General features: G+C 46.6%; 1 protein-coding gene across 1 annotated transcript in view; it reads right to left on the bottom strand.

The window, feature by feature from the left end:
• Window positions 1-16033, bottom strand: part of LOC109877860 (mothers against decapentaplegic homolog 7) — a 21406-nt gene extending 5373 nt beyond the window's left edge. The window contains exons 1-3 of the mRNA XM_031802890.1: window positions 14467-16033; window positions 13319-13372; window positions 8240-8311 (exon numbers count right to left, since the gene is read on the bottom strand). Coding sequence (XP_031658750.1) covers window positions 8240-8311; window positions 13319-13372; window positions 14467-14935 — 595 coding nt within the window. The 5' untranslated portion in view covers window positions 14936-16033. The remainder of the gene's footprint in view (window positions 1-8239; window positions 8312-13318; window positions 13373-14466) is intronic.
• Window positions 16034-24254: the final 8221 nt, after the last annotated feature.

Genomic DNA, 24254 nt, shown 5'->3' with positions numbered 1-24254 from the left:
AACCCTCCTGCCCCCCACCACCACCCCCCCGGCCTAGACGTCCCTGAGCGACAGAGTAAACAAACACTGCAGGGTGGAGAAGGAGACGGTGCTGGGCATGCAGGCAGGAATGATGATATCATCATGGGTCCTTCACCCCACCACAGAGATGCCCAGAGCAGGGCTTGACTAGAACCCTGTCCCTCTGACACCGCTGAGGCCGGAGCGACACAGACAGAACAACCGACAGCATTGTTCTACATCAGGATGTCAGGGATCTCCGTGGGAACCAAACCGGCGCCAGGCTACACTGCCACGGCAACGACCATAGTGCTGCCTGCCAGGCAACCAGTCAGGCCAGTTGGGCACTAAAAACTATTTGTTGATGTTTTAAAAGCATAACTGATTATTAAATACTATCCGTGGTACATTTATGTGGTTTAGGGTTAGGGCAGATCTATGAGTTCCCCTGAACCACAGCCACTTCCTAGAGACCTGGGCATAGGTATGTGGATGGGACAGAGACCGTACTGTCTGTCATGCAGGCAGGCATGGGTGCCGGTACCCAGACCTTTGCTGTAACCAACCAGCTTTGCTGACGGATTACACATGAATGGTCTGGCTGGCTGTGGTTGGAAATAGCAGAAAGAGGAGAGAGAGCACGTTGCACAGAAATCGCTCCCTCTACCTCGCTCTCCCTCCACCTCTCTCTTTGTGGCTAGGGGACTGGCGGTGGTGAGAAAACACACCAGGGAGAAGGAATGTTCCCCTCTCCCTTTTGATCATCTCCATATAATGAGTTATGTGAAAAGCCGCTGCCTTCGAGCCGCTGAGGCCAAACAATGGCCACCTTGTTCCCTGCCGGCCTCCCACCAACTCTCTCTCAGAACACCACACAGCTACATAACCAAGTCCCACCCTAACCTTTCACTCTTCTCTGCCTGCCCAAAGGTACAACCGAAAAAGAAACACCCCAGCGAAAAACTCTACCCGGGAAGAACTCACACACAACTAAAGGCAGGGCCTCTGCCTGGCCAGAGGTAGAACTCACACACAACTAAAGGCAGGGCCTCTGCCTGGCCAGAGGTAGAACTCACACACAACTAAAGGCAGGGCCTCTGCCTGGCCAGAGGTAGAACTCACACACAACTAAAGGCAGGGCCTCTGCCTGGCCAGAGGTAGAACTCACACACAACTAAAGGCAGGGCCTCTGCCTGGCCAGAGGTAGAACTCACACACAACTAAAGGCAGGGCCTCTGCCTGGCCAGAGGTAGAACTCACACACAACTAAAGGCAGGGCCTCTGCCTGGCCAGAGGTAGAAAACTCTCTACCCGGGAAGAACTCACACACAACTAAAGGCAGGGCCTCTGCCTGGCCAGAGGTAGAAAACTCTCTACCCGGGAAGAACTCAGACACAACTAAAGGCAGGGCCCCTGCCTGGCCAGAGGTAGAACTCTTGTCAACTCTGTTCGGCGCCCCTCAAGCCTAGAGCAAAGGAATCTGACTGAACTGGGGGTGGAAACTTTGAGGAAAGTACATATAGTTGAGGTTAGGGTTGGAGGTGGGGATAGGAGCCTTACAGAACAGTCACAGGGTGGGTTTGTGTGATTTCCTGGGGGCCTAGCCTGAGCCTGGGCATTTACTACTAATGTGTAGAGAGCCTGAACAACTGGACTGGTTTTCCTCTTCAATCCTCCCCCTCTCACAGTTTTTCAGATTCATGCACCATAATGACAGTGGGTGGGGAACCGTGGACGGCCAGAACCAAATTAACTCCCTGCCCGCCAAGAGAACTCCTTGGCCGCAGCTCTTGGAGAGGAAGTGGAAAGTAATGAAAGTTCCTCGCTCAGCGCAGCTCAGTCAACTGAGAAACACACAGATCGCCTTCCAAATGGCAACCTATTCCCTGTATAGTGCACTACTTTTGACCAGAGATCCACGCGGTCAAAGTAGTGCACTATACAGGGAATAGGGTGCCATTTGGGACGCAAACACAGAGGAGAGGGCTGTTTTGAAATTACAGAGAGAGAAAGAACTGCTTCTCCTTTGACCCTGCCTTTTCCCCTCTCTGCAAGTAAGAAAAACAAAGGAGAGAAATAAAATACGTTTGGGGATTGAACTGAAAAGCTAGAGAAGGTTGAAGTCAAGATGTTTGGCCATTTGATTAATCAGGGATCTCTCTAAACTGTGACGAACTGGGTGTTCTGTTCAGCCCAACTCTCTCTCTCTCTCTCTATCGTTTTACTGACTTGACTGTCTTCAATGTTTGCTTTTCATTCAGAGGAGGCCACCCTCATCTCCCTCCCTGTTCATTGCCTTTTCCTCAAACACATGAGGTCATTTCCTGTGACTGCCTGCCCTTTCCTTCTCTGTTAACCCAAACAAGACAGGAATGTAACTAACGGGGGACTGTAGACTGTGGCTGCTCTGTTGTAGCTGTTCTCTGGAGAGGTTCACCTCCACCACCTCGCCTCTCTCAGAGTGGGGCCTGGGGACAACAAGGAGCTAGCTGACAACGCAGAGACTGAGAATGTGGCACAGGGTAAAAGGACTGAGAGGGGCGAGGTATAGACATTGAAGGCAAGACGGAAAGAGAAAAGGTTTTTATACTTTAGTACCGTAACACCAAGTACTAACATAGTACCAAGAGACAGGCTCCGACAGCCTGGTCTCACTGGTCTCCGCGGTCAGGCTGGGTTCGCTAGCTAACAGTTTAATAATGTACTTCAACCTAAATTTAACTTGCTGAGAAGAGGAAGCTAGGCTAGCGCCTGTGTGACAGTAGGCTGACATCCAGTGTGTGTGTGTGTGTGTGCGTCCTGTCAGCCAGCCAGCCAGCCAATGTCCCTGTGTGGGTCATTCTATCCCAACGTCTGACGGCCAAGGCCGTGGTATGTCTCACGCACGAGCACACGCACGCACACACACACGCACACACGCCTGTCAGCTCAGCGCCACCACAGCAGAGCAGTGAGCCAGAAGGATCAGGTTACAACAGGCACTCCGGGGTCATTCCTAGCCGGCACCAGCCAGGCATGCCACCTCCGGCTTTGAACCCGACCCCCACCACTACTCACACGCACAGAGTCCCAGCCACTCACGACACAGACCCATAGAATATAGAGGAGATACAACACCCCTCCGACCCTGTCGCCCACAGACAAAGTCATATGCCCCCCCCCCCCCACTCCTCCCGCGCAGTGCACCAAGGACAGGAGATAGAACAGCTTGCCCCCCTGTGACCTGACTGTGTCCACCCCCCCCCCCCACAGTGCACCAAGGACAGGAGATAGAACAGCTTGCCCCCCTGTGACCTGACTGTGTCCACCCCCCCCCCCCCACCCACAGGAGATAGAACAGCTTGCCCCCCTGTGACCTGACTGTGTCCACCCCCCCCCCCCACCCACAGGAGATAGAACAGCTTGCCCCCCTGTGACCTGACTGTGTCCACCCCCCCCCCCCCCCACAGTGCACCAAGGACAGGAGATAGAACAGCTTGCCCCCCTGTGACCTGACTGTGCCCACCCCCCCCCCCCCCCACACTCCTCCCGCGCAGTGCACCAAGGACAGGAGATAGAACAGCTTGCCCCCCTGTGACCTGACTGTGTCCACCCTCCCCCCCCCACACTCCTCCCGCGCAGTGCACCAAGGACAGGAGATAGAACAGCTTGCCCCCCTGTGACCTGACTGTGTCCACCCTCCCCCCCCCCACACTCCTCCCGCGCAGTGCACCAAGGACAGGAGATAGAACAGCTTGCCCCCCTGTGACCTGACTGTGTCCACCCCCCCCCCCCCCCCCACCCACAGGAGATAGAACAGCTTGCCCCCCTGTGACCTGACTGTGTCCACCCCCCCCCCCACCCACAGGAGATAGAACAGCTTGCCCCCCCTGTGACCTGACTGTGTCCACCCCCCCCCCCCCCCACCCACAGGAGATAGAACAGCTTGCCCCCCTGTGACCTGACTGTGTCCACCCCCCCCCCCCCCCCACACTCCTCCCGTGCAGTGCACCAAGGACAGGAGATAGAACAGCTTGCCCCCCTGTGACCTGACTGTGTCCACCCTCCTCCCCCCACACTCCTCCCGCGCAGTGCACCAAGGACAGGAGATAGAACAGCTTGCCCCCCTGTGACCTGACTGTGTCCACCCTCCCCCCCCCCCACACTCCTCCCGCGCAGTGCACCAAGGACAGGAGATAGAACAGCTTGCCCCCCTGTGACCTGACTGTGTCCACCCCCCCCCCCCACCCACAGGAGATAGAACAGCTTGCCCCCCTGTGACCTGACTGTGTCCACCCACCCCCCCACCCACAGGAGATAGAACAGCTTGCCCCCCTGTGACCTGACTGTGTCCACCCCCCCCCCCCCCCACCCACAGGAGATAGAACAGCTTGCCCCCCTGTGACCTGACTGTGTCCACCCCCCCCCCCACACTCCTCCCGTGCAGTGCACCAAGGACAGGAGATAGAACAGCTTGCCCCCCTGTGACCTGACTGTGTCCACCCTCCCCCCCCCCACACTCCTCCCGCGCAGTGCACCAAGGACAGGAGATAGAACAGCTTGCCCCCCTGTGACCTGACTGTGTCCACCCTCCCCCCCCCCCACACTCCTCCCGCGCAGTGCACCAAGGACAGGAGATAGAACAGCTTGCCCCCCTGTGACCTGACTGTGTCCACCCCCCCCCCCCACCCACAGGAGATAGAACAGCTTGCCCCCCTGTGACCTGACTGTGTCCACCCCCCCCCCCCCACCCACAGGAGATAGAACAGCTTGCCCCCCTGTGACCTGACTGTGTCCACCCCCCCCCCCCCCCCCCCCACCCACAGGAGATAGAACAGCTTGCCCCCCTGTGACCTGACTGTGTCCACCCCCCCCCCCCCCACCCACAGGAGATAGAACACCTTCCCCCCTTGTAACCCGACTGTGTCCACCCACCCCCCCCCCACAGGAGATAGAACAGCTTGCCCCCCTGAGACCTGACTGTGTCCACCGACCCCCCCCCCCCACCCACAGGAGATAGAACAGCTTGCCCCCCTGTGACCTGACTGTGTCCACCCCCCCCCCCCCCCCCCCCCCCACCCACAGGAGATAGAACAGCTTGCCCCCCTGTGACCTGACTGTGTCCACCCTCCCCCCCCCCACCCACCCACAGGAGATACAGTACATACAACACCTAATCCTTTCCTCACCCCCACCTCACAGTCTACACCTCCCCTGTTTCCCGATGCTTGGCGCCCACCCCAATGTACACACTACGAATCACCAATAGTCGCTATGCCATTACTATACTATGTTTGATAAAAACATTTGATTGATTACTATACCCCCCCCCCCCCCCCCACTCAGCAAGGTCCGCATCCACATCCCCAAACTAATATTTTAAACACAAAGCCATGAAACACAAAGCCCACCCTGCCTGGGGTAGGGGACCTGTCTGTGCCAGGAGAAGAACCATGAGTAGGAGGAGGAGGAACTGGAGCAGAGAGACAGGGGCCAACAGATACAAAAGAACAGACCCACTACTATGGCCAAATTCTGGTCTCTGTCCATCCGGGACTCGTGACCCTCTGTCCTAGCCTCCGGCCCAATCCTGGGCCCAGCCCCGGCCCACTGCCAGTCTCTCCGGCCATCCCTGGCTCGCCTCCCTCTGCTCCACTCAGATGACGTGCTAGAGGAGGCTTTAATGTTCCTAGTCTGGCAGGCAGCCTAGTTTGCATTTGTGCTTGTCACTGTCACATTGAGGTTAACTCCTTAATAACCCTGCTTTCCAGGACAACAGAAAGCCCGAGGTTAGGGACAGGGACGAGTCTGGGGCTAGGGGCCTCCCACCAGAATATATTCCTAACCAGTGCAGACCAGCTCCACAGTAACTAGCGTGTCTTCCTCCCAATAGATAATCTATAGCAGAGCACTAGTCTGTCTCACCATCCTGAGCCAACCAGACCACAAAGGTGGAGAGAGAAAGACAGAGAGAGGATTTGCTATTGCTCTTTATCCCCCACAGTTTTTCTCTCTCTCTTTGTTAGCTTTTTATTTGATTGAACCTTTACTTAACTAGGCCAGTTAAAGAACAAATCCTTATTTACAATGACTGCCTAGATCGGCCAAACCCGGACGACGCTGGGCCAATTATGCGCCACCCTATGGGACCCCCAATCACGTCCGATTGTAAAACAGCCTGAATTCGAACCAGGGTGGTTGTAGTGACGCCTCTAGCACTGAGATGCAGTGCCTTAGACCGCTGCGCCACTCGGGAGCCTCAAGTGATTTCGTCCAAGTATTTAATTTACGGTTGTGTGCTGCCAAAATATTGTTCAGTTCACAAATATTTTGTCAATATCTGGAACATTAACTGCAGATGGTTGCACGGTTATTTTGTGTTTTTTATTTAGGAATATAAAAGCTCAATGTGTGAGTTTCTTAGGCTGAGGTAATCTTCATTGAATGGCATATTCCAATTTCAATAGGCTGTGTACTGTATGTGTGTGTAACAGCAGTACCATCCTCCTCCCTCCCTAACTTCTTCTGTAAATATGTCTGGGTAGCAACATAAAAAGCAGCACCATCTCCATCATCCCTCCCTCCCTCTCTTCTTCTGTAAATACGTCTGGGTAGCAACATAAAAAGGGCAAAGTGAGTGAATTAAAAGGTCAACATGGAGCCTCCGGGAGGGGCATGTTTCTTTTGTGAGAGCCCCGGGGGAGCACAGTTTTCTTCCCTTGCCAGAGAAATCAAATCCTTGGCTCCAGGCACCCAGGCCCTTTCCTCCCTCACTCCCTCCCTGCCGCCCCCCTTCCCTCCCCTCACTGAGCCCCATTCACTAGGGCTGGCCGCCCTGCCTTGGCTCAGCCAGGAAGGAAAACAGGGGAGGGGTACATGCCTGAGGGAGGAGAAGAGGAGGGAGAGGAGGAGAGGGGATTAGCTAGTTAGACTCCAGTCTAGGATTTCACAGTGTGCATTGGGGTTCTAAGAAACAGGCTAAAAACCTCTCCACAACAGAGAGACAGAGAGCTGCGCTTTTCTGTTTCAGGGGGCTTTGTTTTCTCTGTGTTTATACACTCAGCCAGACAGCCAACCCAGCTTACAATCTAAGTCCCCAATCTAAAAAGCCCCTATCTGGAGACTGCTGACCCTCCCCCTCCGTCTCTCAAAGCCAACACCAGCTCCTCTCCTAAACAAAGGAGGGGAAAAAATACGCAGTGAGCGAGCTAAGCACCCCAACCAACTGACATGAAAGGCCTTTAAAGTCTCTGTAATGAGAAACATCTGAACGAGAGAGAGAGAGAGAGAGAGAGAGAGAGAGAGAAAGCACAGCTAGGCTGGAGGAGTGAATTCTTCATTCCCCCCCCCCTTTCTTCCACCCCCCCACCCACCCTCCACCTCATAAACACTATGTTATCCGCTTGCCTCTGGGTGGGGGGCGAGGTGGAGAGAGACGTGAGAAAGGTGGTACAGCCTACAGGATTATGGGAGAAAATGTAAAACTTAAGAGGCCGTCCAAAAACACCTCCCTCCCTCAGGTACAGAATATATTATTACTACCAGAGGGACAGAGTGAGACAGAGAGAGAGACAGAAAGACAGAGAACAGTAGCACAGGTTAATAAGGGTAGCAGACCCCTCCCTGCTAACTGAGTGCATTGTGTTCAGAATAACGTGGACTCAACCACATGACCAGCCAACCTTAACCAACCCTTTAAGCAGCTTGCCTGTCTGTGCTCATGTTCCCATGGAGGGTATAGTAATGACAGGGCTTCATCCATCTTTAGATGCTGTGGCCCCTTGTCATCCACTGATGACACGATTATCGCCTCACAAAATGTATACACACACACGCCGTAACATCTCAGCTCAGATCCCCATCCCAGGCAAAATCAAGAAGAGTGCAAACACACGCACACACTATACAGCGCTCTCTAAAGCAAACAGAGGTTTTTATTCTGTTTGGATTACATTAAACAAAACAGCATGAGGGGAAAAGGAAAGGAGGAACAGAGAAGAACGCTTGTTCAAAGAGCCGGGAGGAATTTGTGTGGATTGGATCTCTTGAAAACACGCCTCCCTTCTTTCATTACAGCGAGGAGGGGAAGTAGAGGCCCCTCCAATGAGCCACTGCATCATGACAGAGCGAGAGAGGGAGGATGGGAGGGAGAGAGAAAGAAAGAAAGAAAGAAAGAAAGAAAGAAAGAAAGAAAGAAAGAAAGAAAGAAAGAAAGAAAGAAAGAAGGAGAAAAATAAAAACCAACGGGCTTGCGTCTTACCTGAGAGCCCCACGGGGGCCGAGTAGGTAGTTCCTCCAGTCTCAGTGGATGAAGGCCCCGAGTCTAGTGAATCTGAACGAAGAGAGAAGGACAGAGAGAGAGAGCGAGAGAGAGAGAGAGAGAGAGAGAGAGAGAGAGAGAGAGAGAGAGAGAGAGAAAAGTGTGTGTGTGTTAGAATGAGATCAACCACAGTGTGAGCAGAGAGAGCAGCTGTGAGAAGCTGTCAATCACACAGTGAAATCAATGCCTAATGAAGACACTGGACCACTGAACTCTGGGAGTCACTCAGTCAGTTCAGACAGCTAGCCAGGAGCCCTACTAATAACCTCACAGATCCACACACACACACACACACACACAGCTCATTCCTACGAACTCACTGCACTTCTTTCTGGTGAAATGACCCCCAAAATACACCAGTAGTAGATACATATTTGTTTGCAGTTTGTAGATTTGTAATTGTACAACATTTGATAGCAAAATAATGTCACGCAAAACAAAACAAAAGCGATCAGATTCTTATCATGCTAGTTAGCCAGATAATAACATCACTAAAGTAGGCGATATCTCGGAGACACATCAAGTCTTAGCAGCCCTTCACCAGATATGAATAGAAGTGACTACTAAAGCGGCAGGCCTGCCCTGTGACGGCCTTCAACACTAGCCACCACTAATCCCATAATCCTCTGCAGTCTTCACTCAGAGAGACAACTAGAGCGGCCATGTTGGAGCAGAGAGAGGGAGGGGGGGCTGGCAGTGGCTCTGACGACAGGCTCTGGCAGGTCTCGACACACACACACACACACAGCACTTAAAACATACAGCAGCGCCCCTGCTCTGTTCCTTCTCCCAGTCCCAACCCCGTAAAAACCAACCACTCCTCCACAACACAATCACATTTTCCTTTTTCCCTCAAACTTTCTAAGAGGCCCAGAATAAATAAATGCCTGGCTTGGAGGGAAAAGAGGCGTTGACTTGAAAAACATGCACTACTTCATCAGAGCCTGGTTGTGGCCCAAAATGGCACCCTATCCACTGGATAGTGCACTACCTTTGACCAGAGGCCTATGGGACTCCCTACAGGCCCTGGTCAATAATGCACTACATTTGGGAATAGGGTGCTATTTAGGACACTGCCAGACCAAGTCTCTAATAGGAGTATACAGGTTAGCAGGATACACTCCATCAAAACCCAAAACAATGAAGGAAACAGGAAATAGCCCCAGCCTTGAAAACTGTGTATAGCGCATTTTCTTAATGGCATACTAGCCAACAGAGGAAACTCTGGCTCCCTCTCCTCTCCTCCTTGGTCCCCCCCCCCCCCCCCCCGTTCCTGCTACGATCAACCCCAACAGGAGATGTAGCAGCAAGGGAGATGGGTATTACACTTTTTATGTAGTGTTTATAGCTCCTCTACGTAGTGTAATAACTTTTCTATGAAGCGTTATTATTTGCCTATAAGACGCAACGGTCTGTGCGAGTCAGTAATGAATCTGTTCCGATATGTGGACTGTGTCTCAGCCTCCATAGGATCCAAAAAGACACTGTCAAAACGGTACTGTGGTCAACCTAACGAGATACAGGGCCACGGTCAAGCAGCCTGCCTCTCTTTCATGGCTGTCCAATGAGGCAGGCCTGGTTTCCTGGGCACGGTTCACCACAGTACCCGGGGCTGAGGTGGAGCTAGTCCAGACCCAAAACCTGGAAGACCTACTGAGAGAGAAAGATGGAGGGGGGGTGGAAGAGCGAGAGAGATGTAGATAGAAAGTCACAGAGACGGGGTGTAAAACAGATAGAAACAGAAAATTTGGGGAAAAAAGAGTGTGGGAAAGAGGTGAACTGGGTGATTTAAAGTAAGTGACAGAGAGAGAGAGACAGAGAGAGACAGACAGAGAGAGGGGGGAGAGAGAGAGAGGGGGGGGAGAGAGAGAGAGACAGAGAGAGGGGGGAGAGAGAGAGAGAGACAGAGAGAGGGGGGGAGAGAGAGAGAGAGAGAGAGGGGGGGGGGGGGGGGGGGAGACAGAGAGAGGGGGGGAGAGAGAGACAGAGAGACAGAGAGAGAGAGACAAAAAGAGAGAGAGACAGAGAGACAGAGAGAGGGGGGAGAGAGAGAGAGAGAGAGAGAGAGGGAGGAGAGAGAGAGAGAGACAAAAAGAGAGACAGGCAGCTAGCGTTTTACGACGGCAGCTTTTGATACTGCCCATTTTTTGGCAGTGTAGAGAGAAAGACTGACACGTCCATCCGAATCCTGTTCCTTAAACAACTTCTCTCTCTGTCCTTCTCCCCCCCCCCCCCCCCCCCACACACACACACACACACACACTCTCCTGTTCAGATTTACGAATGCGGCAACAGAAACTGAAACACACACCGCTGACTACCCTTTGACGTGTTTGTTTTTTGATAGACGAATGATTGTAGCATAAACTTCAGACATTGGAATCATCAATGCACTGCTAAGCCCTTATTGTTGACGGACTATTGATCATCTGCTGCTTATGTCCTGTTGGCAAACTGTCCACACACACACTCAGACTTGCAGTGCCTCTAATATGGCAGTTAGTCTATTGAACTTGGCCCGTGACCAACCAGCTCCTACCTGGGTCCAGTGAGAACTGTCTATCTGTCTGTCTGTCTCTCGAGAGGATCCTTGTCCTCGTTGTACATGGCTGGCTCTGCTGGTCAAGGACACAAGCCTTGCAACATCATGCCTCTAACCCCAGTGGAGTCAACGTTCACACACACACACACACACACACACACACACACACACACACAGTACAACCCAAGGCCAGGCAGAGAAGAAAAAATGATACTACACACACCTATACCTCTCATTCTAAGTGTTATATATGCAGGTACACACTGTAGTGGCTCTCCACCATTGTGCTGTGGGAGAAAAGCCATGTGGTAGTCCTCCTATTGTGGCGTGATGAGGCAGGACATTGCAATGCAGACCAGACCACCATGTAATCCAGTAAGACGTTAGCATGGTAATGTGGCCTGTTGAAACAAATTGTGGTGAGGAGTCAGAGGACTAAATAGAGCTGGAGTGGACACACACACAAGCGCGCGGGCACACGGAAGAGGAGAGGAGTCAGAGCCTACATAAAGTGGGAGAACTGGATGACTGACAGCTCCCTTGGCCCAGAGGGAATACCCATGTCTGTCTTTCAGGCATCTCATCTGTCCTCTACATCTAGGCTCAAATGTGTGTGTGTGTGTGTATCCCTCCGTAGCCCAGCCACGCTCCACTCCATTGTCCTATTAATATCTGTCCTCTCTCACACACTTTAGTTTCCCTCTCTCTCTCTCTCTGCTATATTAACATAGACTGAACCCTCGAAGAATCGCAGCTGCACATTACATCCTTTCTTTTCTTTCCCTATGTTCAATGAAAGACACTTTCTCCTTCTCTGCTGCTGCTGTTGGGGAAACTTCTGCTGCTTCCTGCTCTATTGTTTCCCTGGGATTTTCCTCCCTGTCTTGTTGTTTTCCTCGGTCTCTCTTTCTTCTTTCCTCCTCACCACAACCAGATGAGCGACTAGAGTGTGTGTGTGTGTGTGTGTTGTTCTCTCATTGGGGACATGGCGTATTCATCCACATCACTCACTGAGAAGCGACACTCCAAAAAGAGCAGTGGAAGTGTAGTAAACGGTTAATGGAGCCCTACAAGCATCCTCACAGGAAGCTGCCTCCCAAACGATTTCTTCCTACCCCCGGGACCCTATTACCCATATAGTGCAACAACAACAACAAAATGTTTAAAGTAGTGTACAATATAGGGAATAGTGTAGTATTTGGAACGTCCCCTCTGTGCGGCCTGATCGGGGCCATGCAGGAAACCCAAAAACTGTCTGATTCATAAAAGGAGTGACTCACTCACAGCCGCCGCCAAAAACACTTCAACTCACGACCTCGTCCTCGCTTAACTCAACACTGTCTCTTGATTCTCTATCTATTAAATGACAAACACGTATCTAATGGTTTCATTTCAATGTTTAACATACACATGAAATCTACCTGACCATAGTAGAGCAAGCTGTAAGGATTCATTCCATATCAGGGATGGATGAGCTCCATGATAGACTACAGCAGCAACACACACAGCAATTCAATAACTACCAACTTCGCTTTTTTTGGCAGACACTTCCTTCTAAAATGGCTCACGGGCTAAACCACAGGCCTGCATACACACACTAAGAGCTCCAAACACACGCACACGTGACACTCCCAACCCCTCAGCTGTAATCTACAGTCAGAATAATTCAACAGATAAAACTGGGCTCCAGAAATCTTTGTCTTTTCCCCTTGTGTGATCCACATCTCCCCCTAAACTGTCTCCCTTCACTGCAGCTGCCCCCCCCCCCCCCCCCCCCCCACAGCGTGTTCATCTTGCGTGTGTGTGATTGTTTGTGTGTAACCTCCCTGCGTGTGTCTCCTCTCTCCCTGTCCTCTGGTGCCAATGCTGTTTATCTGTCCTGCTAGGTCATCCCCTCCAGCCCAAAGTTTGTGCAGACAGACAGCCACTACAGAGCTGGTGCCGGTCTGGAATGGGCCCTGGCCTTGGCTAACTGCCATTCTATTACAGGGCCCTGATCGGCACTGGGCTGCATGGCGCGGGCAGGCATGCCACTCTCAGTCTGACTACCATCATAAATCAAAACAGAGCGAGGAGCATTTCCACATACACACAGAGCAGAACTCAATGCACCTAATAAGTGTGAATGACTGAGCTAGTATGAGACTTCCTTTTCTCTCGTGTCATAATAACGTGTTGTTTACAAATGACTGGGCAAAAGTATAATGTTGTTGTAATGACTTGTTTAAAACCTATAATAAGTTATAGACCTATAATGTGCCTTTTTCATTTCTACAAATGGAAAGTAACTATAATGTTCATAGAAACGAAGTGGAAACAACGTTGATTAAAGCAGTGTGTGCCCAGTGGGTATACTCATTGGAAAAATACAAACACAACCAGAAACCTCAACATATGTAGCCTACATTCAAGAAACATTCTTGACAAACGACTTAAAAAGAAAAAGAAAAAGAAAAATAAGTAATAATAAAACTCACCGGGTGGTTTAAGAAAGTCCATTGGGTATCGGGAATAAGGCGGAGGGGGAGACTCTGAAAACGAAATGAAAGAAGGCATGAGAAAAGGGGTCCAGGGGAAGAGAGAAACTTATGATAACAGTTTGCATTCTTTTGGAAAACTGTTTGTGTTAGCAGTGAGGGTTGGAGGCAGGGCAGGCAGCAAGGCTGCCTTGATATCTGGTGGAGAGATAAACAGGGGGCGTCTGGCGCCAGCCTCCAGGCGACTATCTGACTAGGCTCCGACTCAGGCTGTGGAGAGATACGGCTCTCTTTTGGCTCACAACAGAACAGGACACTCCAATCGGAATCGTTGCCGGGCTGGCTGCAAGCAAACTAACTTGGTCCAGACTGACTGTCAAATACACAAGATAGTCTACATGAAAGGCCTACGTGAAAGGTCATTTAAAATAGTTCAACTTTGTGTAGGTCTCGTGTGTTATATTATAGGCCTGTTGTTTTCATGTCAGAAGTACTAGTAACATTAAAGTACAATCAACTAGATTTTTTTTATGAGACAAAACTTGGGAAACCACATTTAACATGTGTAGTAGGCCTTGCATTCGGTATAATAAACATAATATAAACATATAGGCCTTTTAAAATTCTTTATACGCGTTTCCACGTAGATTTTAAAAGCAAAAACAAATATATAAATACAATTAAAAACAATAACTTGGCCAAGCTTTGCCAAACCAATAAAGAGATGACATAATATAATATACTGGACATAATGTAATTACAATTCCATTGACCTTTGTAATCTCTGCATTACTTGCGAGGAGTCATTCAAAGCAAATCTAGATTTGTATTATATCCCAGATAGATAAATAATAAAATGAGGGGACTTCTGCCATATGGTCATGACATGATGATGCTGATAAAACTGTTCTAACGTCACACCAACCAAGTCTGACCTATGCTATTGCAATAGACACCACCGGTAAATTGTGTCAACATGTCTGGCAAAGTGACATGCCAATCAATTTACCCACATATAATATATAATAGTGAAACAGATAGACCATGCATATAATTAGCAATAACTGATGTTTTTTTCCCCCTTCATGTTATTATTATTTTTTTTTTTTTAAAACAGCAGCTTTAACGGTCCGTGTATGTTAACTTACCGAGTTCACAAAGCCTGCTCATGTGGTGAGGATTGCAGCAAACGAGTTCTGGGTTAATTTTCCCATAGGATTCACAGCAAGGTAGCCTTTTTAATTCCGAGCAATGCCTGAGGTCCGACCACCGAAACACTTTGTAGAGCAGCAAGGGGAGGGAATAAGACTGCTGACCCAGTTTGGTGTCCACTTTGCTGGGTAGGAGCAGGCAGGGGCTCCGTGCACCCCCCTTTGACTCCACCGCTTGCAAGAGCCCCTCTAATTGTTTCTCTTTGATTTTTTTCAGTATCGAGTGGGTCAGGGCTTTCAATTCAGCCTCCGTTCCGGCGCTAGTTTTCCCGGCAACTTTCGTCGATTTACCCATACAGCAACCCCCGGATCCATGCGTTCGTGTATCCGCCTCCCCGTCGCCCTCGACGGGCGCACGGCTCCTCCAGAGTCGCCGGACGAGCCCCGTTCGTTTGGTCCTAAACATGCGGGACGAAAAGAGGGTTTCCCGGCTAAAAAACGAGCATGATGTCCGCAAATCATGAAGATTCCGGGATCCGAGTCCAGGCAACGACAAGCAGCCTGAGATATTATTATGGAGAAACTGGGAGGTGGAGAAGCAAAGAAAATCTGTAGCATACGCCAGTCTAATTTTCTCAAAACTAAACCCCACAAAAAAAAAAATGTCAAGTCTCCTGCCGTGATAGTAACCTTCTCTGTAAAGAGAAATTAACCATCACCTTAACGGTATTATAACACTATAATAGGCCTACTGCTAATACACAGCTATATCGAAACATAAATCTTAATGTCAATGTAGGAACGCTGAGCATCTAGAATACAAAATAGCAGCATAGAGAAATTGTTACAATGTAGAGCTAGGCTACTGTGAACATTAAATGCTACATTCGTTCCATTCCATCAGTGTGCTATGTATAATGAAAAACATTGTAACATTACTTTGCGCGTATGGTTATGAGTAGGATTTTTTTTTTGTGGTATTCTGAGCCAGTAGGCTAAATATCCTGGTAAAATACTAGAAGTATTATATCCATGAGAAAAAAAACGAAGCTCGCCCGTTTTCTTTAGAAAAAAAATAATCCACACAACCCTTGATCCGAGAGCAAAAAGGCTTTAACAAAGGCCGGTGTCTATGTTTTTTTTTAATCCCCTATCTTCTAAATATCATAACCGTCTGCACATGATGTGATCTTCCAATATAGATTTAGACGTTACGAGAGAAGGAAAGAATCCTCCAAAAACAGATCCAAAGCGAATGAGCAAATCCAAAACTGGAGCCGCTGAGGTGCCAGACAGAAATCTACCCCGAGTAGTAGAGGTAGTTGCGTTTCCGATTGAATACTGAACAGAGTCTTTATTACAATAATTACCTACAGCCTATATCTTCTAAATATCCCTTGGTAAATTAATCCAGCCACTTTTCGGAATTAATTTCTGTAGTCGGAGGAATAAAGCGAGTGGAGTTTGACAAAGAAGTGATGCGATCGTCAGAAAAGGTCTGCGAATGACTCGGATAGCTCAAGTGCCCTTGCCTTCTCTCACTCGCTCTCTCTTTCTCTGACTCTCTGTGCTCTTAGCTGTGTCCTCCGGTGCGCATTGGCGCGCCCCGTCACGTGGTTGTCTAGACACCCTGTCGCTTTAAAAAAATGATTGTCTTGCGCAAACAAGAGATCAAGTAGCTTACATACAGAGAATTCGTTGGGTGAGGAAAAGTTTCAATATCCAGAAGTTACAAAGTAACAAAATATAAAAACAAGGCGAAAATATCACGTGGTGGTGGGGGGGGGTATGGAGCTAGAATGGCTATTTTACTATATAAATGAAACACACACTCTCTCTCCCTCTCTGAAAGAGAGATAAGGGTTGCCTCAGGGTAATAATTGACCAAACATTATGATTTGTTTAAACTTTTATTTACTTTGCGCCATGTGATCACATTAATGCAGTGGGCATAAATATAAATAGGCTAACTATGATTGACATTGATCATAACACAATCATATTGTTGGTATTATAATAACAACAATTAGAATACAGCCATATTGTTGTTATTGTTATTAGGCTATTATTATTATGTTTCCCTTTAATGGTGGGTAACCTAGTTGCACGGTCTCAACCTTTTTCCCCTGAATGGTCTCAACGAACTACTGCCTCCCTCTGGTGACAGTTATTTCCCTGTGAAATACATCTGACATAGGTTACCTACTTATCTATTACACATTTGGCTACTCATCATGGACAAGTTCACTGTTATTGTACAAAACGTTTTGTTGTATTTTTTCTTTGATAATATCCCACACTTGGGTTGTCTACCCTGTCTATCATTGTCAGAGACTGGCGACTGTTGCCAATCAACAGATTATACGCCTACAGTAGTAGTTTGCTAATCTCAGTTTGCCTGAGTAGGCTACTTTCACATCTACATTATCAGATCAAATTTTAAATTGGAACCTATAAGCATTTCACTTCACCCGCAATAACATCTGCTAAATATGTGTGAGACCAATATAATTTTGATTAACATAGGCTAATCGTCTGGACTGGTGCATCACCATTTGAAATAGCCTACAGTAGCCTAATGGGACCGGAAACCTAACTATGGGGCCTAGCCTATAGTTTATATCTTTCTTGTGCTGGGAAAATGTGTAACATTTCCTGTTGATACATTCAGCCTGATAGTATAGACTAATAGGGATCCTACCATCTGATTCAATGTAGCTAAAATTATTTAGAAGAGAGACCGAAGCTTAATTGTAAAACATCATCCAAATGACAGAATAAAGAGAATGCAACTCTTATTTATCTATACTTGGGTGTGGAAAGGAGACAGAAGACTATCTTCCCTCCCCAAAGTCTACAAACCTCTACCAAAAGGAATGACAACATATGTCCCCTTTAACTGACTTGTTGGCTGTAGAGACAGGTCTGTCTCTGTGTCGGTCGGTGTGAGTAAATTGAAGAATACTGTCTGCTGTAGCCTAATTGTGTGCTAGACATAAGGGGAGGAGACGCAGGCAGGCAGCAGTAGCCTACTATGTTAATGTGGGTGCCAGTCAGGCAAGGCAGTGAGTGTCGCTGCAGGGCACTGGGATGGGGTGGATGATGGTAATGATGATGGGATATGTGTGTTCTATTCAGGATGGCAGGCACCAACAGTCAATGGCTCAGACTCATTGTTCCACCGATTCCCCACTGGCGCCGCACATCAGTTTAAACTCAACCCTACAGCAGCAGCACGCAACATTTTTAAGGTAGTCTGGAAGTAATCTACACCAAAAACAACCGCAGTTCAGAACATAGAGTTTGTAGAATCCAGTTTTTCTCCCTGGCTCTGTGTAATAAAAGTGGATTCACCCAGTTTACAGGAATTATTTTTATCAATACATTTTTTATTTCGAATTGGCAAAAGAAAATGATGCAGGGTAACTAGCCCCCCGAGCAGAAAGGGTACGTAACCCAATATTGGAAAGGTAATCTTAATGTTTTGTACACTCAGTGTGTGTGTGTGTGTGTGTGTGTGTGTGTATATACAGTTGAAGTCGGAAGTTTACATACACTTAGGTTGGAGTCAATTAAACTCGCTTTTCAACCACTCCCACATTTCTTGTTAACAAACTATAGTTTGGCAAGTCGGTTAGGACACCTACTTTGTGCATGACAAGGCATTTTTCCAAAGATGGTTTAGACAGACAGATTATTTCACTTATAATTCACTGCATCACAATTCCAGTGGGTCATAAGTTTACATACACTAAGTTGACTGTGCCTTTAAACAGCTTGGAAAATTCCAGAAAATTATGTCACGGCTATAGAAGCTTCTGATAGGCTAATTGACATCATTTGAGTCAATTGGAGGTGTACCTGTGGATGTATTTCAAGTCCTACCTTCAAACTCAGTGCCTCTTTGCTTGACATCATGGGAAAATCTAAAGAAATCAGCCAAATAAATGCTAGACCTCCACATGTCTGGTTCATCCTTGGGAGCCATTTCCAAATGCCTGAAGGTTCATCTGTACAAACAATAGTACACAGGTAAAACACCATGGGACCACGCACCCATCATACCGCTCAGGAAGGAGACGCATTCTGTCTCCTAGAGATGAATGTACTTTGGTGCGAAAAGTGAAAATCAATCCCAGAACAACAGCAAAGGACCTTGTGAAGATGCTGGAGGAAACAGGCACAGAAGTATCTATATCCACAGTAAAATGAGTCCTATATCGACATAACCTGAAAGGCCGCCCAGCAAGGAAGAAGCCACTGCTCCAAAACCACCATAAAAAAGCCAGACTATGGTTTGCAACGGCACATGGGGGACAAAGATCACACTATTTGGAGAAATGTCCTCTGGTCTGATTAAACAAAAATAGAACTGTTTGGCCATAATGACCATCGTTATGTTAGGAGGAAAAATGGGGGGGGGGGGGACTTGCAAGCCGAAGAACACCATCCCAACCATGAAGCACGGGGGTGGCAGCATCATGTTGTGGGGGGGCTTTGCTGCAGGAGGGACTGGTGCACTTCACAAAATAGATGGCTTCATGAGGTAAGAAAATGAAGCAACATCTCAAGACATCAGTAAGAGTGAAGCTTGGTCGCAAATGGGTCTTCCAAATAGACAATGACACCAAGCATACTTCAAAAGTTGTGGCAAAATGGCTTAAGGACAACAAAGTCAAGGTGTTGGAGTGGCCATCACAAAGCACTGACCTCAAACCTATAGAACATTTGTGGGCAGAACTGAAAAAGAGTGTGCGAGCCAGGAGGCCTACAAACCTGACTCAGTTACACCAGCTCTGTCAGAATTCACCCAACTTACTGTGGAAAGCTTGTGGAAGGCTACCGTTTGACCCAAGTTAAACAATTTAAAGGCAATGCTACTAAATACTAATTGAGTGTATGTAAACTCTGACCCACTGGGAATGTGATGAAAGAAATAAAAGCTGAAATAAATCATTCTCTCTACTATTACTCTGACATTTCACATTCTTAAAATAAAGTGGTGATCCTAACTGAACTAAGACATATTTACTAGGATTAAAAGGTCAGAAATGATGAAAACCTGAGTTTAAATGTATTTGGCTAAGGTGTATGTGAATTTCCGACATCAACTGTATGCATGTATGTATTCTAAATGCATACACACATACATACATACAATGCATACATACATAATTTTTTCTGTAGATCTACTCACGAGAGCCAGTTTCATCATAGCGCTTGATGGTTTTTGCGACTGACCTTCATGTCTTGAAGTAATGATGGACTGTCGTTCCTCTTTGCTTATTTGAGCTGTTCTTGCCATGATATGAACTTGGTCTTTTACCAAATAAGGCTATCTTCTGTATATCACTCCTACCTTGTTACGACACAACTGATTAGCTCAAACGCATTAAGGAAAGAAATTCCACCAAGGCACACCTGTTAATTGAAATACATTCCAGGTGACTACCTCATGAAGCTGGTTGAGATAATAATTAGTGTGCAAAGCTGTCATCAAGGCAAAGGTTGTCTACCTTGAAGAATCTCAAATATAAAATCTATTTTGATTTGTTTAACACTTTTGGTTACTTTTTATTTTTATTTAACCTTTATTTAACTAGGCAAGTCAGTTAAGAACAAATTCGTATTTACAATGATGACCTACCCCGGCCAACCCCTAACCCGAACGAAGCTGGGCCAATTGTGCGCCACCCTATGGGACTCCCAATCACGGCCGGTTGTGATACAGCCTGGAATCGAACCAGAGTCTGTAGTGACACCTCTAGCACTGCGATGCAGTGTCTTAGACTGCTGCGCAACTCAATAGTATAAATAAATGAGACCCTGGAAAGTGTGTTTTCTTTATGTTTGACTGTTTTCTACATTGTAGAATAATAGTGAAGACATCAAAACTATGAAACAACACATATGGAATCATGTAGTAACCAAAAAAAGAGTTAAACAAATCAAAATATATTTGAACTTTGGGGGTTGGAAAAATGATTTTTTGTGTCAGTAATTGGGCAATGTTCGGGGCTCTTACCCAACATTATCCTATCCTGTCTGCTCATAAATAGATTATTCTGCCAATCTGCCTGCCTTCTATTCATACAAAAGCAAATATTCTACATTTCCAAAAAACAAAACCCAGTTAGAAATACAGAAGATAACCATTAACTTTATTTAACTGTTACATTATTATCTACAACAGCCTTAGTGGAAATAGGCCATCATGTATTTAAGCCATGAACATTCTAGATAATCTTTAGTAATGTCATTTATTGACACACAGGACTGGTTTCATGTATAAGCAATTAAACAAGATTTATTCCCCTGGAGCAATCACGCGCATGTGATGATTGATGTAGGCTACATGCATGGTGACATATGCTCATGTTAACCCAGCAACTGCACAGATAAGAGCAATAATAAAATGGAGAAAATAAAGATTTGTATTATTCTGATCTCAGAGCAGATAGGACCAAACTGCAAACAAATTATAAAAAATAATGAAATACCACAATTAGTTACTGCATTCCCGAGTGGAAACCAAGGGTACAAAGTTGCATGTTCAAGCACATTCGACTACCACTTTGTTATTTAAAAATAAATAAAAATTCTACTATGCACTACGAGAAGGGATGCAATGGACATAGCATACAGCAACAACATCTAGCCATTTCACAGTTATTTACAAAGAGCAGTGAAAAGGGAAAAATTGCATGCATATAACAAGCACAGGGGAATTCCTCAAATCACAAGACTGCATTTGGTTAGTAATTCTGTATAGGCTAACTGTTCCATAAGGCATGAAACTTACTTTTCTCTCATAATAAAAAACATCATAAAAAACGTGCTTTACATTCATAAAGTTTATTTGCGTTACATTAGGTTTATCTACATGTAAAATGTATTGACCATCAACCATCTTATCTGAGAGAGAAACCAGTCATAGGCTTATCAATAGCCAACACTTGCACTGTTTGTCTGTGAGTGATCTGCTACAGTCAATACCCAGCATGTCTGTCTTTATGAGGTCACAGCAGGAGGTGGGTTCATCCTGACTGACCACCTCATATGATAATGCCCTTTTAGTGGTCAAAGTTCATCTTGATTTATCAGTGGCTGCATCAGGAATGACACCCTATTCCCTAAATTGGTCATTTACAATGCTAGTTTCATCAGCTGTTGTAGAATATGATATGAAACACAGTAAAACATAGTTTGACTGCACTGGACCTTTAAATGTAATTTAGAAAAATATAATCTATATTGTTCCTCTGTGAAATCTGAAACTTGTTGATTGATTGGATTACTTATGCATTTAATTCATTATGTTGTTAAATTATCACTTTACCTATCTTTATTTGTTTCGGTGTCAAGTGTCAATCATAGAGATACATTGAGAACTCTCAATGGATATAACTCGTTTTAGTCTAGACATCGAAGGCTTCCACCATTTAAAAGTCCAATGTAGCCATTTTTATCTCAATATCACATCATTTCTTGGCAACAATGTGATTGTTTTAAATAAATGGTCTAAAAGAAGAAGAAAAAAAATGCTTCTTAGCAAAGAGCAATTTCTCAAACAAGAATTTTGCTAGTCAGATTTGTCTTTGCTACCTGGCAACTTTACGGTTTTTACTTTTTAATTGCCATTTATATTTTTAGTTTTTCCCTCACTCAACTTTTTTTCATTCAACTTTTTCACTCCGGACGCTTTATCTGGACATGGTTCCTCAGGACCTCCACCAGCCAAAGCTAAGTAGTAACATTAACATGATGCCTTCTAATTCGCTGTACTCATAATATACAGGAGAACGATCGCCTTGCGGTGAGGATAGCTGTGCTGCAAGCCCAGCTTCAGACGCAATCATTAGGCAAGGGTCATTTAAGTGTAGGAAAAGATGAAACAGCGTCTGTGCCACCAGTAAGTACAGATAGTTGCGTTAGTAGAAATCCCCTCACACGGTCCCCGCAGCCGGACAACTTTCTCATGGCTCCCTCACTTCCAAGGCAGTTATAGTCAATGAACTAATCACTGATCATAATCTTGATGTGCTTGGCCTGACTGAAACATGGCTTAAGCCTGATGAATTTACTGTGTTTAAATGAGGCCTCACCTCCTGGTTACACTAGTGACTGTGCATCCCGCAAAGGCGGAGGTGTTGCTAACACTTACGATTGCAAATTTCAATTTACAAAAAAAAAACCTGACGTTTCGTCTTTTGAGCTTCTAGTCATGAAATCTATGCAGCCTGCTCAATCACTTTTTATAACTACTGTTTACAGGCCTCCTGGGCCATATACAGCGTTCCTCACTGAGTTTCCTGAATTCCTATCGGACCTTGTAGTCATAGCAGATAATATTCAAATTTTTGGTGACTTGAATAGTCCACAGACCCACTCCAAAAGGCTTTCGGAGCCATCATCGACTCAGTGTGTTTTGTCCAACATGTCTCTGGTCCTACTCACTGCCACAGTCATACTCTGGACCTAGTTTTGTCCCATGGAATAAATGTTGTGAATCTTAATGTTTTTCCTCATAAACCTGGACTATCGGACCACAATTTTATTATGTTTGCAATCGCAACAAATAATCTGCTCAGACCCCAACCAAGGAGCATCAAACGTCATGCTATAAATTCCCAGATAATCCAAAGATGCTTTGATGCCCTTCCAGACTCCCTCTGCCTACCCAAGGACGTCAGAGGACAAAAATCAGTTAACCACCTAACTGAGGAACTCAATTTAACCTTGCACGATGCCCTAGATGCAGTTGCACCCCTAAAAACTAAACATTTGTCATAAGAAACTAGCTCCCTGGTACACAGAAAAAACCCGAGCTCTGAAGCAAGCTTCCAGAAAATTAGAACGGAAATGGCGCCACACCAAACTGGAAGTCTTCCGATAAGCTTGGAAAGACAGTACCGTGTAGTATCGAAGAGCCCTCACTGCTGCTCGATCATCCTATTTTTCCAACTAAATTGGGGAAAATAAGAACAATCCAACATGTATTTTTGATACTGTCGCAAAGCTAACTAAAAAGCACCATTCCCCAAGAGAGGATGGCTTTCACTTCAGCAGTAATGAATTCATGAACTTCTTTGAGGAAAAGATCATGATCATTAGAAAGCAAATTACGGACTGCTCTTTAAAACTGCGTATTCCTCCAAAGCTCAGTTGTCCTGAGTCTGCACAACTCTGCCAGGACCTAGGATCAAGGGAGACACTCAAGTGTTTTAGTAACTCAAGTGTTTTAGTACTATATCTCTTGACACAATGCCGAAAATAATCATCGCCTCTAAACCCTCAAGCTGCATACTGGACTGTGCTTGGCCCTCCTATGTTGAACATAATAAACGGCTCTCTATCCACCGGATGTGTACCAAACTCACTAAAAGTGGCAGTAATAAAGCCTCTCTTGAAAAAGCCAAACCTTGACCCAGAAAATATAAAAAAACGAATCGGCCTATATCGAATCTTCCATTCCTCTCAATTATTTTTGAAAAAGCAGTTGCACAGCAACTCACTGCCTTCCTGAAGACAAACAATGTATACGAAATGCTTCAGTCTGGTTTTAGACCCCAACATAGCACTGAGACTGCACTTGTGGAGGTGGTAAATTACCTTTTAATGGCGTCAGACCGAGGCTCTGCATCTGTCCTCGTGCTCCTAGACCTTAGTGCTGCTTTTGATACCATCGATCACCACATTCTTCTGCAGAGATTGGAAACCCAAATTGGTCTACACGGACAAGTTCTGGCCTGGTTTAGATCTTATCTGTCGGAAAGATATCAGTT

The sequence above is a fragment of the Oncorhynchus kisutch genome, linkage group LG23 (genome assembly GCF_002021735.2).
Source record: "Oncorhynchus kisutch isolate 150728-3 linkage group LG23, Okis_V2, whole genome shotgun sequence".
Classification (NCBI taxonomy): Eukaryota; Metazoa; Chordata; class Actinopteri; order Salmoniformes; family Salmonidae; genus Oncorhynchus; species Oncorhynchus kisutch.
The sequence above is the reverse complement of the archived record's forward strand: the minus strand, read 5'-3'. Positions and strand labels throughout refer to the sequence as shown.